Source organism: Urocitellus parryii, chromosome 2 (assembly GCF_045843805.1).
Source record: "Urocitellus parryii isolate mUroPar1 chromosome 2, mUroPar1.hap1, whole genome shotgun sequence".
Classification (NCBI taxonomy): Eukaryota; Metazoa; Chordata; class Mammalia; order Rodentia; family Sciuridae; genus Urocitellus; species Urocitellus parryii.
The window spans coordinates 154082494-154099259 of record NC_135532.1 but is presented as its reverse complement, the minus strand read 5'-3'; the positions used below and the strand labels follow the sequence as shown (position 1 = coordinate 154099259).

At 32.6% G+C, this 16766-nt stretch overlaps 1 protein-coding gene across 4 annotated transcripts in view; it reads left to right on the top strand.

Annotated features, from left to right (window-relative positions):
- Cblb (Cbl proto-oncogene B) overlaps positions 1 to 16766 on the top strand; it is a 196875-nt gene that overhangs the window by 86066 nt on the left and 94043 nt on the right. For all 4 annotated transcript variants that reach the window (XM_026406444.2, XM_026406446.2, XM_026406445.2 and 1 more), the window contains exon 4: positions 6167 to 6313. In XM_026406444.2, the coding sequence (XP_026262229.1) occupies positions 6167 to 6313 (147 nt within the window). The remainder of the gene's footprint in view (positions 1 to 6166; positions 6314 to 16766) is intronic.

Below are 16766 nucleotides of genomic sequence, written 5' to 3'. Positions count from 1 at the left end.
CTAACTTAATTCATCTCTCCTCCATGGTAGCTTTCAAATATCATCTCCCAGGAATCATAAACTTTTCTTTCTGACACTGATTGCCACCTTGTACTGGTTCTGTCTCAGCTTTATTTTCATTGTATTGTTCATTACCTTTAGAGATCTTTGAGACCCTTGAATTCATTAAGAGTAATATTCTGTCATCTTTTTCTTTGTATCTTCAGTGTCTAGATGAAGTCTGGTATATAATAGGTATTCTTTAAAAGTCTGGAATAAATGACTGAATGGATATCAAGTACTAGCTCATTATTTGCTGTTTATGGAATTATGAAAGACTACCCTCAGGCTTGAAAACCTTAAAGTGAGAAGGTTCTCCAGATTAATGGATGATAATGCTATATGGAAAAAATACTACTCTATTTTACTATAACTATTTATTATTAATTAATGGAATTAATAAATTTATTTATTTAATGTATTTTTTATTTTACTTAGCAGTGTGAGGCACTTCCCTGCATGCCTTATTTGTTCCTTACAAGAGCTCTGTGAGGCACTTATTTTATTTAAAAATTTTTGAGGTGAAGAAACTGATTCAGAGAGGTTAAATAACTTGTTTCAAGACTTACATGCAGAGTCAGGATAGGAATCCAGTACTCTCAAACTTCAGGGTCAAACTCTTTAATATAGGATATTTGAAAAATTATGCAGAATATACTTTAAGTATCTTTTGTACTTTTCTAAGGATATTACATTTCCAAATAATCAGCATATCATTTCATATTTGAGTTATTTAAATAGGACATTGAGTTATTTAAAATTGACCATTTTTAGTTATTTATTTTAAAAAGAGACATTTGCTCTAGGAGCAGAATCCTTGTTTTGAGGGACAGCCCTTTGCTTTTAATAATTAAGCCTTCACAGATAACACATTTAACAGATTGGTAAGTAGAGATCAAAGACTGCCCACTCTCCCAGCCTAAAATTCTGAATTGGCCTTACTAGCCATGCTGAGGTAGGTCTTAGCCAAGGGAGATGTAGGACCTTGTTTTGGTTATGCAATGTTTTGAATTGACTTCCATGTATTACATTCCTTTTTATTTTGTAGTTCATTTTACAAGAAGTAAAATGGGGTAGGTTGAAGATTGCTTACTGCTTGTTTTTCAGGTTAGATGGTTGAGTTGATTCATGGCTTTGGGTAGACTGTGAATCTTCAATAGTTTGGACTCTTGTTTATTTTTTTTGTTTTTGTATTTATTTATTCAAAGTGCTGGGGATTGAACCCATGTTAGGTATTTGTTTCAACACAGAGCTACACTCTCAGTTCAGTATTTGAACTTTTAACATCTTCTTTTCACTCCCCTTAGAGGTATTGAAAACTTTAAAGCATTTGGGCAGAGGCAATGAATAACAATCCAGTTTTATGTAAGACCTCCAGAGCCCATCTTTATAATGCACTGTGTTCTCATGGGGGAGAAATGAAAGGCAAGGTTTACATCAGCCTAGCCTCCTCACTACTTAGGAATCAGAATGTTCCCAAGGTCAAAAAACGGTGTGAAGTAACTCTCTAAACCCATCTTGGAGGGCACTATGTCACAAATACAGTGTAAATTGCTCTTTAACTAGACATGAGTCTCATTTTAAGTGTTGCTGTTTATATTCTTTATGTCCTGCCTTTCTTTTTATGTTGAATTTGTTTCACCTTGTAAAGATTAAGAGGAGCATGTTCTAGCTTTTAAATGTGAGGATTGAATTATTAATAGTTTTTGGACAAAAACTGGTCCTCCATTTCTTCTACCAAAAGCAGTACATTCTCACAAACTTTGTACCTCACTGAAATAAAGTGTCATTTAAAATTTTTTATTAATTAAGCATTTAAACCATTTTATTTCCTCATCGATATGTAGCACAGCTGTTTCTCAAAAGGAGCAAGTGCAGGGACGACATGCAATCTAATTAGATAACATTCTTTGTGTGTTTCATATTTAGTGGTTGCAAATCAAATTAATAAATTTTTAATTCATTTTTTGAAATTTAATTCATCAAGCCATTAGGGGTGTACTACCCCTACCACATTGTATTGTAATGATCCCTTCATTTATTGTATGTGCCATATTAAGGGTTAGAGTGTGTCATTCTACATTGGACCTTAAATACCTCTGGTATCCTTATACTGTTGGTGGTGGTTACCACAAACTTGTAAGACTTGTTCAGAAACAGTGAAGTTCTGTCATTCCATTAGAGTCTCATTATGTGAATTCATTCTGGTTCAACTCCAAAGTTTAATGTGGACTCCATATAGTAACTTGATTTTCTAGAGAAATTGGTCCATGCCATTACAAGGAAATACACTATAGATGGCTGAATTCAGGACAAAACAAGTACCTTGTAACTTAGCTGATGTCCTTGGTATTGCTAATGCATTTCATATACTTTTTTTTTTTTTAACTGTAGCTAACTTTGCTTCTCCTCCATTTTTTGTTATGTTTTGTTTAATTTTTAGTCCCCCTCTCTTTTCTTCAGTTTCCTCTAGTATCAACCTCTTGAATAGTTTACCAAATATTGACATCTACTTTTTGATTACATGGTTTTTTAAAATACTTTTATTGTGAAATCGTTTTTTTAGAAAAAAATTCCACACAAAACCAATTAAAAAGGGCTCACCTTATAGTTAATGAAGATATGTAATAGTAAATATGTACCTTGTGTTATAAACGAAAGAACCTGTATTGTAAAATTTCATCTAAAATTAGTTAACAGTATAAGATTATTGAGTCTTGTCTTTGTGGACAGATTTTCATTTTTTTCCCCATTGTTTGGGGGTAGGAGAGTTTCAGTGACAGAAACATTCTCTATTAGTAAGTATCAAATCCCTTTTTAAGCAGTCAACATTTCTGGTTGTAGGATGGAAATCACGTGGATTTAGGGAAAATTGGCTAAGTATAGAATAATTGCAGAAGAGGAGAAAGCATTTAATTACAAAGAACTTGCATAAATGTTGCCTTTCTCTGTGTCTAGATGGTTAGAGATAATTGTATTCTTGTATTTTATTTTCAAAATTGAAGGTTATTAAAAAAGTCAGTATCTAGGGTGCAGAGTGGGTTAGGAAATTAAAGAAAGCACATACTGCATAGCAAAATAGAGTTAAAAAATCACACAATCAAATAAAAAAGAAAATCTACTTGCTGTGAAAATGAATTTAAATGTCATGAAAAAGTAGATTTAAAACTGTGAGTTCCTTTATTACCTTAGTGTGGACTGTAACCCTTATAAATCAATCTCTTCAATAATAAATTTCCATAATGACCATTTACATATATGTTCTATGTGTGTACACACATGTGAGTATAAATGTAAAAAGTCATAAATGTAAATATATTCTAGTGTATATGAAAAATAAGGTAACACAAAACTAATATGTTCAAATACTTTTTACCAACATGAGTTTGAGTTTAAAGACTAAAGGCAGAATATATTTTTGCATTGGCTTAGTTTAATCAAAAAGTTAAATATGTGTTGACATACATGCAGGAACTAGAAAATGGAACTATATGTATATTTTACAAATATCCAGTGGTTATATAGATACTAGTAGTGATTATTAGAACTTCTAGCTTATAAATTATGAAATTTTATTAGTTCCGTTTAAAAGTTAAAAACCTACATAACCAGTGGACTTACCTATCCAAAACAGGTTATCATTGGCTTTGTGCTTCAGACTTTATATTGAGTAAGTACAAATGAAAAGCATTTGGATATGATTAAAGAACAAAGAAGGAAGGACATGGAGAGCAACCAATTCAGAAAATAAGGAACACTTGGTTTACCTAATTATAACCATCTTGATTTTTCATTTTTCTTTTTATGTATCAATTGGAAGTGTAGTGGAAAGTTAACCCTTCAGCCTAATTATCAGAATAAATTCATTGCAGATTTTCTAAGGTAACTGTGCTTTCCTTAAAGTTAAATCTTAAAAGTCATTTGCAGTTTGTATTGGCCACAATTAATTCCTTTGATATAGTATAACAGTTTTTTCTTTTCATTTTCAAAGACTGAAAATCTATATTTATCATCATCTATATGAGGATGTATTGATATAAACGAGGGGTTATGCTACATGTAATCCCAGTGGCTGGGAAGGCTGAGGCAGGAGAATCACAAGTTTGAGGCCAACCTCAGCAACTCAGCAAAGCCCTAAGCAATTTAGAGAGAACCCTGTCTCAAAATAAAGAATAAAGAGGGTGGGGGCTGGGTCCCAGTGGTTAAGTGCCCCTGGGTTCAATCCCTGGTACCAAAAAACAAAACAAAAAAAATTCAACTGAGTAATGGAAGATTTGCACTTGGATTAGGTTGAGGTGTGCAGAAATGTGACTGGATCTAAGAAAATGATGGATGGAGCATTTATGTATAACTGTAATGAATTCTGAGATTGTTATTGTAAGTCAAGCACTAAAATAAAGCCCAACTTCTGACTCTCATTTTATAAGACTTCTCATAAATGATAAATGCTATGAAAAGTAGCAGACATTTTTGTTTCTACAGTGAAACAATACAGTTTATTCAGATAACAGTTTTCACTATTGATTTCTCTTTATTTTTCCTTTCCCCACTTTTTATAATGAGCTTCTAATTTATTCTGTATTCATTTTATGTAGGAAGCTATATGGGTTTTTTGATAAATTTTTTAGAGTGACATCCATTGACTTTTTTTTAGAGGACCTTCTTGCTTTTTTGGAGTTTGTTGATTAGTTAATTGAGTCATTAAACTTGGGTGCTTAAGTAAAAATGGGACAAAGAACCAGAAATTTTAATGACAAAGGCATGTGGAAGCATTATATGGTTTTACTTGCTGCAAATGCTTTATGTGGATGTCTATCTCTGTGTTAATTTTCCAGTCCTAAAGCATTTGTTTCTACCTCAGCCCTTGTACAGTCACAAAATAGTTAAAACTTCACAATGGAAATTTGTTTTGTATATGTGTGCCTATTGGATTTTCGTGATTCTGCACAAACAAAAATATAGAAAACCAAGGTTTAATTTTAGTTTTTTTGTGTGTTTCAATTGCTGCTCTTTTATCCAGCACTAGCAGTTTGGGGTTGATCAACATAATTAATGTTGTAAACTTAATAGTAAGAATCATTGCAGATAATAATATTATTTTTCAACAGGAGTCATGTAAATCATTAGAATCCCCAGAAACATGGAAATTAGAACAGAGGTGACACCTGAATCTCCTTCCTTTCTATTTGATTTTTTTTTTTTTTTTTGGTGGTACTAGGGATTGAACCCAGGGCCTTGTGCATGCAAGGCAAGCACTTTACCAACTGAGCTGTATCTCCAACCCTTAAATTTTCCTCTTTTCTAAATCATTTCTTTTTTCATATCATCACAACTTTTTCCATTTAACACAGAGACTTCTTCATCCATTTTGGCTCCCCATTTCTTATAGTAGAATTATTTAATGGGTCAATGTACTGCACTGGGAACTTCAAAGATATGCACAATGTGAAGCCCATCATCAGAAAATCTGATTTTGGGGTAGGAGTGTCAAGTGTATTTGATAAAAATTTTGCTCATTGATCTGGATTTCTCCTTATGTCATGTGTAAATCAGATTCTTCCTGTTACTCTCTGTTCTAGCCATGCAAACATAGATGTTATAAAAATGCTTAGTTCTGTTTCCTAACTGTGTACTTCTTATATGCTTTTCTAATGCCTACAATACCTTTTCCTTCCCTCACTTACATTCCTTTCTCTCCACTCCAGTTCTTCGTCTTTCACACAACTACTGTCTTCCTAGATTTTCTTTTAATGGCAGTTTCCCCCCTTGCTTTCCCAGATAGAAATAGTCACTCTGTCTTTTGTGTTTGGCATTTTGTGTTTGACTTCATTTCAAGTGTTTATCTCTACCATTTAACTGTGTGCTCAGAAAATCATGTAATCCATATTGTTTATGTTGATGTTAAGTTAATAGATGGGTAAATAATAAAGTGAAATCCTGTTAGGAATTTACATGTACAGTGTTTTCTGTGATCATTGTTTTTAGGGATGATAGTAAGTTGAAATTTATGATCTAACATCAAAACCTAGAAATATCTACATATATCATTTTACTTAGTAAATTCCCATTAAAACTTATGTGCATATGTATTTATTTTTCTTTTCATTTTTTCCTTTTATGTCCACAGACGAAATCTTACAAAACTGTCCCTTATCTTCAGTCACATGCTGGCAGAAATCAAAGCAATCTTTCCCAATGGTCAGTTTCAGGGAGATAACTTTCGTATCACAAAAGCAGATGCTGCTGAATTCTGGAGAAAGTTTTTCGGAGACAAGTAAGTAGAAATCATTTTTAGTATTTGGATCCATCTTTCAAGGGTGACCTAGACTTACCTACAGTTCTGTATGATTTTTTATTATTTCAAAGTAAATATCAGATAGCATTATGTATTTTATGGGAATTTGTTGAATTACTTTTTACTCTGTGAAGAAGAGGTGTATAAGACAGTTTCTACATACGAGAAATTTTTAACTTTTTATACCTTATTACACACCTAAGACACATATACAAAATAGAAGGTTGAAGAGTATATGCTTTAAAAAATGACATAAATAAATTGTGCTGACAATTCAGGAGGAAACAGCTGCTCTATGATTGCAGAAATCAAGGACTGCTTCCTGAAGGATTTGAGATGGTGAAATTGGTTAAGATCTGAAGCGAAAGTGTGAAGAGGCCTTAACAGCCTATTTCAGCCTGTCTTTGTAGTTTTGTACAAACAGTATTATGTATCAATAAGTAGTGTTATCACAAAGCTGTATTACACCACAAAGTAGCTGGGTAAAGATGTTTTCCAATAGATGGTTACTCTCAGACTCAAAATCTGATGAGTTTGGTAAATAATAGAAATTGGAGATCTGAAGTCAGAATAATTTACATGAAGATTATAAAATTTTTGTCTGAAATTTCTTAGTAAGATAATGAAGAAGTAAGCACCAGGAGGCAAACATTTTCCTTAGGAAACTTTTAGAGGTCCACTTAAATGAGAGAGGACCCTTAGAATATCCTTGAAGCTTGGCTGAACAGTAAAGGGGAAGAGTTATGTCTTATATGTAGATTATTGTTTTTATCTTTTGTTTAAGAGTCTAGATTTATTCCGTAACTGGTGAAATTGGATGGTTTCAGTGCTTTGAAACTGATGTACTGTAGCACTGATTTTCTTTTTCCCCCCCTGTACAATGTGTCATGCTTATCTTAGCTAGCACCATGACTAGAATGTACTTGGTTGATATGCATTTTAATAGATACATAGTTTATTGGCTTCAAAATATTGGTTAAGATCAGAAGCTAAAGTGTGAAGAGGCCTTAACAGCCTATTTCAGTCTGTCTTTTACTTCTTATTAAAGTCTGATTTTTACTTCTTATTAAAGTGTATTCTGAACTATTTTTACACTGTAAAGGGGGAAATGCCATTATTGCCATTCACACGTACACTGTGTGTTCTACAAACCTAGCTATTTGTAATGTTCTTATATATATTCACAATGAGGAATTAGAAAGGATAAGGCTCATCTTCATTGCTTCATCTGAATTAAATTGCCAGGAGTATGCTAATTAAATGTTTGCAACTGATATAAAGCTCTAAGGGCTTGGGGAGTTGTGGAGGAAGAACATGAAGGTTTTGCAGCTCTGTAAACCTCTTGCAAACAGTTGGTAACCTTCAAAGTAAACTTCCTCTTAAAATTTTAAGAAAAAACACAGGACAAACTGTTCATTTCTTTTTGAAAACTGAAATTTTTGGTGAGTTATAAAATTGTTTCCTTGTCATAAGGTCAGTAAAAAATGGAAAGATTGTTAAAATGTTTCAAGAGAGGAGTTTGCTTTGCTGGCACTGGAACCTGCAGAGAATTATGCATTTGAGACATCTTTATTTCCATTTATTTATAACCACAGATGTCAAGGGACTAAAATTTCTGTTCAAATACTACATCAGTGAAATCACTACTACATCAAATGGGAGATTCTTGAAATACCAGTTAAATGCTCCCCTATATCCCAGATCCTTACATTTGTCTCCATAACCCACTGGCTCCAGAAAGCTACATGATTTGTCCTTAACATTATTTTTAGGATGAGAGCCAAATTTCAAGTCATTTCCAGACTTACACATATTTCTATAGTCATTCAAATCAATGATAACTGTATGAGATTATTGGAGAAACTTTCTTTGTATTCTCCAGAGATTTTCACCTTGTAGTCTTAGAGTAGTTTATTGAATTAATGAGAAAATGAATGAATAGTGTAATCTTTCAAGGGCTGAATTCTTTTATATTCTTTAATACCAGTTTGTGTTTTTGCTTAACCTGATTCTCCTGCAGAAGCATTCCTGACATTGTTCTCACTGCACGTGGTTGATGCTGTGTGAGCCACTTTCATTTAACCTAGATATTGCCTTTAAACTGGACAACAGCATGGTGTTCAAAACAGAACCATTGAGAGGCTGGTTCTAAAATCAGCCAAACATATTATGACTTTTTTTTCAAATTTTTTTTTAATGTTTACTTTTTTAGTTTTCGGCGGACACAACATCTTTGTTGGTATGTGGTGCTGAGGATCGAACCCGGGCCGCACGCATGCCAGACGAGCGCGTTACCGTTGAGCCACATCCCCAGCCCATATTATGACTTTTTAAAATATACCTTTTATCTTAAGGATTCTTATTGTTCCTTATTTTCCAAAAGGAACTGAGTCAATAATGAAACATTAAAATTGAATTAAAATTGAGAATACACTATTGATCATATTAATAGAACTCATAAAGAGAATTTCAGGATTCATACTTTATTAAGATAGGCAGTAGAAAAACAACCATATGCCTAATGCTTTATTTCTGTGCTTCCCAAAGTTGTTAACATTATGGCAGGCTTAGCTCTCTGCTTAGGCCCCAAGTCCATTAGCCAAGAGATTCTGCCTGCTTTGAAGCCCCAAAGAGATCAACTAAAAAAAAATAATAAATGTCATGGCAAACTGACTGGGCATGCCTGAATTTTTATTTAATATTTTAATAGTTTTGTTCTGCTTTTGGTTTTTTGTCTGTTAAAGAGGAAATGATAGAAATACATTGGAAAAGAAAAATGGTATTATGAAATAAATGTGTGTAACTAAATTGTACAAAATAAGATAGTACCAAACTGAATCTTTATATTTTGGAATGGTAGTTTATAATCCATAAACTTTTAAGCATGCAGCTCATGAAGTGTGTTACAAGATGTGGAAGGAAGGGAGGAAGGAAGGAAGGAAGGAAGGAAGGAAGGAAGGGAGGGAGGAAGGAAGGAAGGAAGGAAGGAAGGAAATAAATAGGTAGGACTCTGGGTGGCAGTTATTTTTCTAAGCAAGATAGGTAGCAATTAGAGATTTAGTCATAAAAATTGTAATTCATTAAGAATCAATTATAATTCCAGTATTCTCTTAGGTATCCTCTCCTCCATATACTTAGTTTAAAGTTCTTGTTTTCAAAAGATCAGACTCTTGTGGATTACTGCAACAGCCTTCTGATTGGTATTCCTATCTTCAGTACAGCCTATCCAGTTGATCTTCTGAGATCAGTGAACTATATTGAAAAAGAGGTAATCAGTCCAGTCTTTTGCCAAAAGTGCTCCTATGAATATTGGTTCTGGAAGAAAATATTCTAAAATCTTATTAAAATAATAAACTTTAGGAATATTTTCTTCTGGCATCATCTCTTTGAACTCAGCTTATCTGCAAAGAAGCAAACTATTCAACACTCCTGTTTCCTCTTGCATATTTCCCTTTTTACACACCTCAGTATCATTGTTTTCTTCCCTCTGCTTGGGTCACTCATGCCCTACCCAGTATTGCCACATCTAAAGTTTTCTCTGACTGCCCTCATCTGAAGTGGTTACCTCTACACTGTTGTCTTATTTTGCATTATATCATAAGCTTCAAAAATTCACCTTTATTTATTCACATTTGTGTTTCTCAAGTCTCATGGCAATGTATCATATATACACTTTCAGGAATGAGTGTACATTTAATTGAGTTGAGAAGTAGAAGGATGTGCAGGAGCCTTGCGTATGTGTGAGACAAAAGATGAGAAGACAGCTCTTTTGCCTCACTGACAGGCAGCATGGTTCGGCTTGTACATGCAGGCTCTAGAGCCAGAGCACCCTTATGCAGGTTTTGAATGCAGCGCTTCCTAGCTTTGTCACTTAGGAAGCTGTGTGGTTTCTCCTTGTATCTGTTTCCCCTTTTATAATACCTACCAGGATACTGATAATACCTACCATGTAGGGTTGCCATGGAGGTTAAGAAGGCTGAAATCTACTTATAAGGCCCATAAAACTATTTGACACATAAAAAGCAGTCTATTTATGAAGTAATTAACCAGTTCAAATCTTGATCTTACCATAAGTGCCGTGAATATATTTATTATTAATTATAAATTTAATATAATTAGTATTTGACTTAGTATGATGGAAGTTCCATACTCCCAAGCAATCAAAAAGCAAAAGTTGAAAAGAATGAAAAGTTAAAAAATAAAGGCACTATGGTATTATGTATATTCTGTATAAAAGTTAATTGAAGATAAAAATGATATTGCTTATGGGGGTCATCTATTTATACTTCAGTGTATTGCCTCTGCCTTTGATTTCCTGGGGAAGTGGTATATATGGTCCTTCTTGGGGTTTCCTGTATTTTCCTTTCTCTTTTAATAAGAAACAAGGGAAATGATTTCTTTTTCTTTCCTATGAGTAAGATATCTGTTCTTCTCACATATTAACTACAAGAGTTTTCCCTCTGGTTAAATAAAAGACAACATATTTATTTTTAATTAAAAGAAAAGTTACAATTGACTTTAAGGACTTTTACAGTGAAACTATGTAGCAGGTTTTTCAGAAAGAAAGAAAAAATAACTGAAATGAAACTCAAAGCCTTTCTAGTTAATATGTCTGTTGTTTAGCTGGCTCCCATTATTGACTGATTTTTTTAAAAAAAGTCAAATTATCTTTATGTCAATAGGTAAACAAAAGTTACAAACTTATTGTAGGCTTATTGAAAGAAGATGTCAAACCATAATTTTATGATTATGAGCAATCTGTATTTAGTTTGGGTAAGACAGGGTATACAGAGATGATAAATACTTAAAATCTGTTCTTTACCATTAAAAAGTATTTCAGAGATATCACAGGGAGCAAGTTAATTTCCTAGTAATTATTTACTATGGTTATCAGAGGAGTTCTGGACCTCTGTGAAGAAGTCAGAATTTTGTGTAGGTTATATATATTAATAAGGAGCCTCTCATTGTGTCCAGTGGGGAGTGCCCTGAGTAGAACTGGATCGTTATGGTGTCTGCTGTAGTTCAAAACAAGGGTATACAGCAACTTCAAGTTTATATTAATGAATCCCCTTCCTCCTCCTTCTCCTCTTTGATAATCTTCTTTATCTTTTTTTTTCTTTTTTCTTCTCCTCTTTACCCTGAATAGCTTAAGTGACATTTACTTCACTAAAATATAGCTTCTGGTTCACATCTTTGAAACTTGGTTTTACTAGAACCAAGAGCATGTTTAGAGAATGAACATGAATTAACTAAATCAGCAAACCAATCTATATTTTATTTTATTCATTTACAAAGATTTATTTCACTGTCAGGCACAGGAGAATGCTTGCATCACTGTAGATAAATTTTACATGGAACAATATTATACTCAGAACATTTCTTGGTAAGCACAGAATTCAAATAAGGGGTGGTGGTTTATAGTGTGTAATAGGGTCTCTCCCCTATCTCAAGAATCAGCATAGGTGAAACTGCTGGCTCTTTCTCCTTTACTATGCTCTAAAAGCTCTCCTTTTCTTGCCATTTTGTCTTTTGTTTTTCATAAGCTAAGTTATATTTTAAAACGCTGTTCTTTGGAGCCCTAAGAACAATTGAAAACCATTGCTAGGTTTTAAGTAGGGAAGTGGTCAAACTTGCACATTAGATAGATCGCTCTTGCTGTATTATGAATAATAAATTTGAGTAGTAGTCACCAAATCCTGATCATACTCTTTATTCCTAATTTATGACTGTTCCTAATTAATTCCTAATTATGACTTCTCAAGCACAAAGTATCTACCTATCAATCATCTGCATATGTACATATGTATATTTATATCTATCTATTACTCTGTAAAAATATATAGAATAATGTTCATAATAGAAATAAAGGAAATACTATGATATAAAATTTAAAAATTATATAAAATGCAAATAGAATTTCAGTTCTTCTTCTAGTCCTGGAAAGGATCATCTGTATACCCCCTGGGGTCTATGGCTGTCACACACTTTAGAAACTAATACTTAAGGAGAGAAATAAAGTAGGAGACTGGCATAGATTATAGTGGCTAAATTAAAGTTCATGGATTTGAAAATGATATGAAGATAAAATTAATAGGACTTGATTATTAAAAAGATGTTCCTGGAGTCCAGTGTGAAGCCTCAGTCTGTGATTTTAAAGGCTGGATAGCATTTATTGAGATAGGAAAAACAGGAAGAAGCAATTTGGCAACAGGTCGTTTGGTGGTCACTTCTATATATCTAAATAAGTGTGCGTGGAAATATTGATTAGTAGATTGGCTATACGGCCTTGAGGTTATGGAAAAAAACAGAGAGAGACTTTAGATTTGTCAGTACATTTATGTTGATAGATTGATAATCTGTGTAATGATTTCTTTTCCTTCATGCAATATTAAATATTTTTTTAAAGTGATTTGCAAACTTTTAAACATTGTTGGTTTTACAAAAACATTGTTTTAAATTTTATGGAAGAAATGTGATAGGTAAGAATTGTGTGTGCAGCAGCAGGTCAGAATTGAGATTGAGCAATGATTGGCTGCATGTGGTACCAGCTGCCCTCTCTAGGTTTCTCCTCCATTGTTACATTTCTTACATGATACATTTCCATTATCTGCCTGCCCTCAGATAAGTGATTTTATACTCTCTGAAAGATCCTTAAAATCACTGGACTAATTAATATAGATTGGAAAGAAGGTATAGAGAGAATAAAAAGGAAAGTCACTTAAAGAATTCTGATGAATGAAATATGTACCAAAGGAATTTAAGGAATTTTGGAGTAGTCATTGGATAAGTATGGACAGAAATCTTGGGAATATGGCATTATAAGAACCCAAAGGAAGATATGATTTAAAGAGAAAGATCAATCAGTTAATAGTAGTAAAGGATCAAACTAGTTTAAAAAAAAGAAAGTTTACCTAACTGTAGTAAGGAGGCATTAATAATCTGATTTGTCTTCTCTTTAAAATTCTAAACTCTTTCATGACACATCATTTTAAGCTACTTATATGATTATTCTCAGATGTTATTTTACATTTTTACTTTTTGAACATTTAATCCTACTAAAATTTTTAAATGTTGTTTTTTTTTTAGTGATTCATGACTTCATTATAATGTTGTTTTATTTCAGGCTAGTTTACAGTAAAATTACATTATATTTTATAAGGAGATTCCATATGAAAATATTCAGAGAAATACTGATTTACTTACAAAATATTTAATGATGTTCCCTGGACTCAAAGAGGTCCTGGTTCTTAATCCCTCTGAATGCTTGCTGCCTTCTCTGCTAAGTGTTTCTATCTTAGAGGGTCAAGAAAAAGTTTCCCTCTTTGGAGCACAGAGCTTATTTGCTTATGTGTTAGTAGAAGTATTTCTCTCTGGGTCAGAGAGCACATCTGCTTATTGCCCATCAGAAAAGACTTGGGCTTCTTTAGTTCTAGGTCCTACTCCAGTAACAAAACCCAGGGTATGCAGAATTTAGCAGCTCTGAGCACCATCTTGGAGGAATGAGGAAAAAGTTCAAGAAACGGCTGATATTCTGACTACCACTTGCTGTAACAAAGTCCTTTAGCTCTGCTGGGAGACCTGGTGTCTTCTGCCATTATGCATTAAGCTGTGATCGGCTCAGTGGTCAGCTTGCTTTCAGGGTTTAGAATGGTTTCCTGCTGGTAGACAAACTGTTTGTTACTTAATAGTAATGAGTAAAACACTAAATAGATTTATTTTCCCTCCATAGTTTTATTTTTATGTTGTTATTGAAGAATAACACTAATATTCTTTAATAACAAAGTAGTTATTCAAAATATTATCAATAGTTTCTCTTACTGAAAGAAGCTTTTGGTGGATCTAATTATGCATGGCATGTACCTGGTTTCTCCTGTCAGAGCTTTGGAAGCATTATTGGAAGTTCTTTTTCTTTTGCCTCAATTTACTTCATACTTCTAGCAGTCTTGATTCATTGATTGCTTGTTAACTTAGTTGACTTATATTGAGAGATTTATGAAGAATTTGTTTCATTATTGACTTTTTTATTTCTTTGTAAAGCTGAGCTCTTATTGTTAGAAGGGAGAAAATTTTAAAGCCTTACTTATACTCTCCTGTCCAAAGCTTATTAATTTTAGTGTACAAAATTTCGTGATATCATTTAATCAGACTGCAATGGACCAAAGACATCTTGCATGACCCATTAGCTATTGTATCTCATGAACTTACCAAGCATTACTAAACTTTCAGAGATAATACAATCAAGACTAGTTGTGCTTCGTAAAGAAAAGAACAGTCATCTCTTGTTCTAAGACCAGAATCTTACTCTTGTTCTATAGTAATATCTACTAAGTATGAAAATTAAAACTGTAAATTTAACCCATTTTTATGAATTTTATGTTTGCAAATTCTTTCCCTATTTTTTTTCTGCAAATAAGCTGTATTTCCAGTGTCCAAAAATCGATATAATTAGGTATAAAGTAATTTTATGGCTATAGTTAATTTATTTTTATGATTAAGGTTAGTATGTGAGAACAAAAGTTAGAAAGGAGATTTATCACACGAATGAAGTTATTGAGTATATAAAGAATAATGCAAATGAGGCTTTTCTTATTTTGGTAGTCTCATAAAAATTATGATTCTGAGTTTAGGTTTCAGAATGAAAATGAGAATGATAGTTTTCCACTGTGTAGAGAAATAATGCTTGTCTGTACCATAGAGTGCTGTGAACTTTTTGGCAAGGCAAAGAAATCTATCACAAATACTCAATATCTGTGTTTTTCTCTATGAAAGTCAGTAATTTTCATTTCTGAGGAAGAATTGTCAGATCTAATTATTAATATCCTAGGCAACTATGGTACTTTTCTATCAATGATGAATTTTCAAAAGGCAATGATTTTATCAAAGTGGTTTTGATATGCTTTCTGTAGACTGCTGGGAAACCATGGTATTCCTTTTTTTCTAATGTCTCTAATGATAAAATTATGACCTTTTCCTCTATCATGAATGATGAGGGCAGTGATAACTTGGTAAGAACCTATTTTCATATTCTTTAAGAAATAGAGTCATCATATAAAAAATAAATTTAAGTAAGAACTATATATGAAATGTCAGCACATTTAGTAATCACAGTTCTAATGTTTTACATCCGTAAGAAAAACTCAAAAGTTTATCAAATATCTTATGAATATTCTATCTTCTAAACAAAATAATACTCAATTTAAAGATGACACTGAATATATTTTTATTGATCAAGGTGAATTTTCTGAAAATTTCAACATAAAATTAAAAGTGTGAGATGGGTTAATAGATATGTTTCAAGTCAAGATGGCATATGTTCCTGAGCTAAAATGAATTTTAAACTCCCACCACCATCACCACTAACAGAGGCACAAATCAGCAATCAGCAAATGTGTTGATAGTCTTGATTTTATTTTTACTTGTCCATATCCAAATTTCTTTCTTTATAATCTTGGATTTTTAATGTAACATTTTTCAAATTTTAACATATAGAGAAAAGTCCACAAATAATAAATGCAAGGTGAGAAATTTTCATAAAACAAACATGCCAATGTAAACTCTCCCTAATTAAGATGGTAGTATATCACCTGCAGCTAAAAAGCCCTCATCTTCCCTTAGCAAGTCCTGTGTAGTCATCAGCTGCCCACTGTGTTCTCACTGGAGCAGAATGGAATCATGCATAGTTGAAACCATACCAATTATACAAATTTATACAAATGTACCTTAAGGATAAATTTGGCTTCCTTGATTATTATGTTTGTGGAATTCCTCTCTGTTAGCATGTAACAATACTTTGTTCATTCTCTTTGTTCCATTGCTATTCATCCTATCGTTGACAGACACTGACTTATTCCTCTTTTTGCATTATTATTAATAGTAAACATTTCTTGTGCATTTTAAGTGCATTTAGTGCATTTCTGATGGGTGTATGTATTTAGTATAAATATGGTTTTAGCTTTAGTGGTTTTCCAGGGCTGTTGTTGATACCTGTTAATTTGCCTAAAGGTTCCCGTTGCTCCATATCTTTCTCAACACTTTACAGTGTCATCCATCTTTTTCAAACAAGTCATTTTATTTTAGTAGAGTGACAATGCATTGCATCAGGGAAATAACTTATGAAGTGGAACACATCTTTGTATGCTTATTGAACATTTTGATTTCCTTTGATTGCATATGTGTGAAAATTACTCATTTTGTTTCTACTTATTTGTTTTTAGAAGTTTTTATACATTATAGATATGAATCTTTTATTGATTATAGGTATGTTAATAGTTTATTTTAATATATGACTTTGTTTTTCATTTTGATTATGATAACCTCATTAATAGAGGTTTTAAATTTATGTTTTCCTTTATGCTTTCAGCATTTGGGATCCTGTTTAATTTTTTTTTTCCTGCTCCAAAGTAATGCAGACTTTTTTTTTATGTTTCATCTA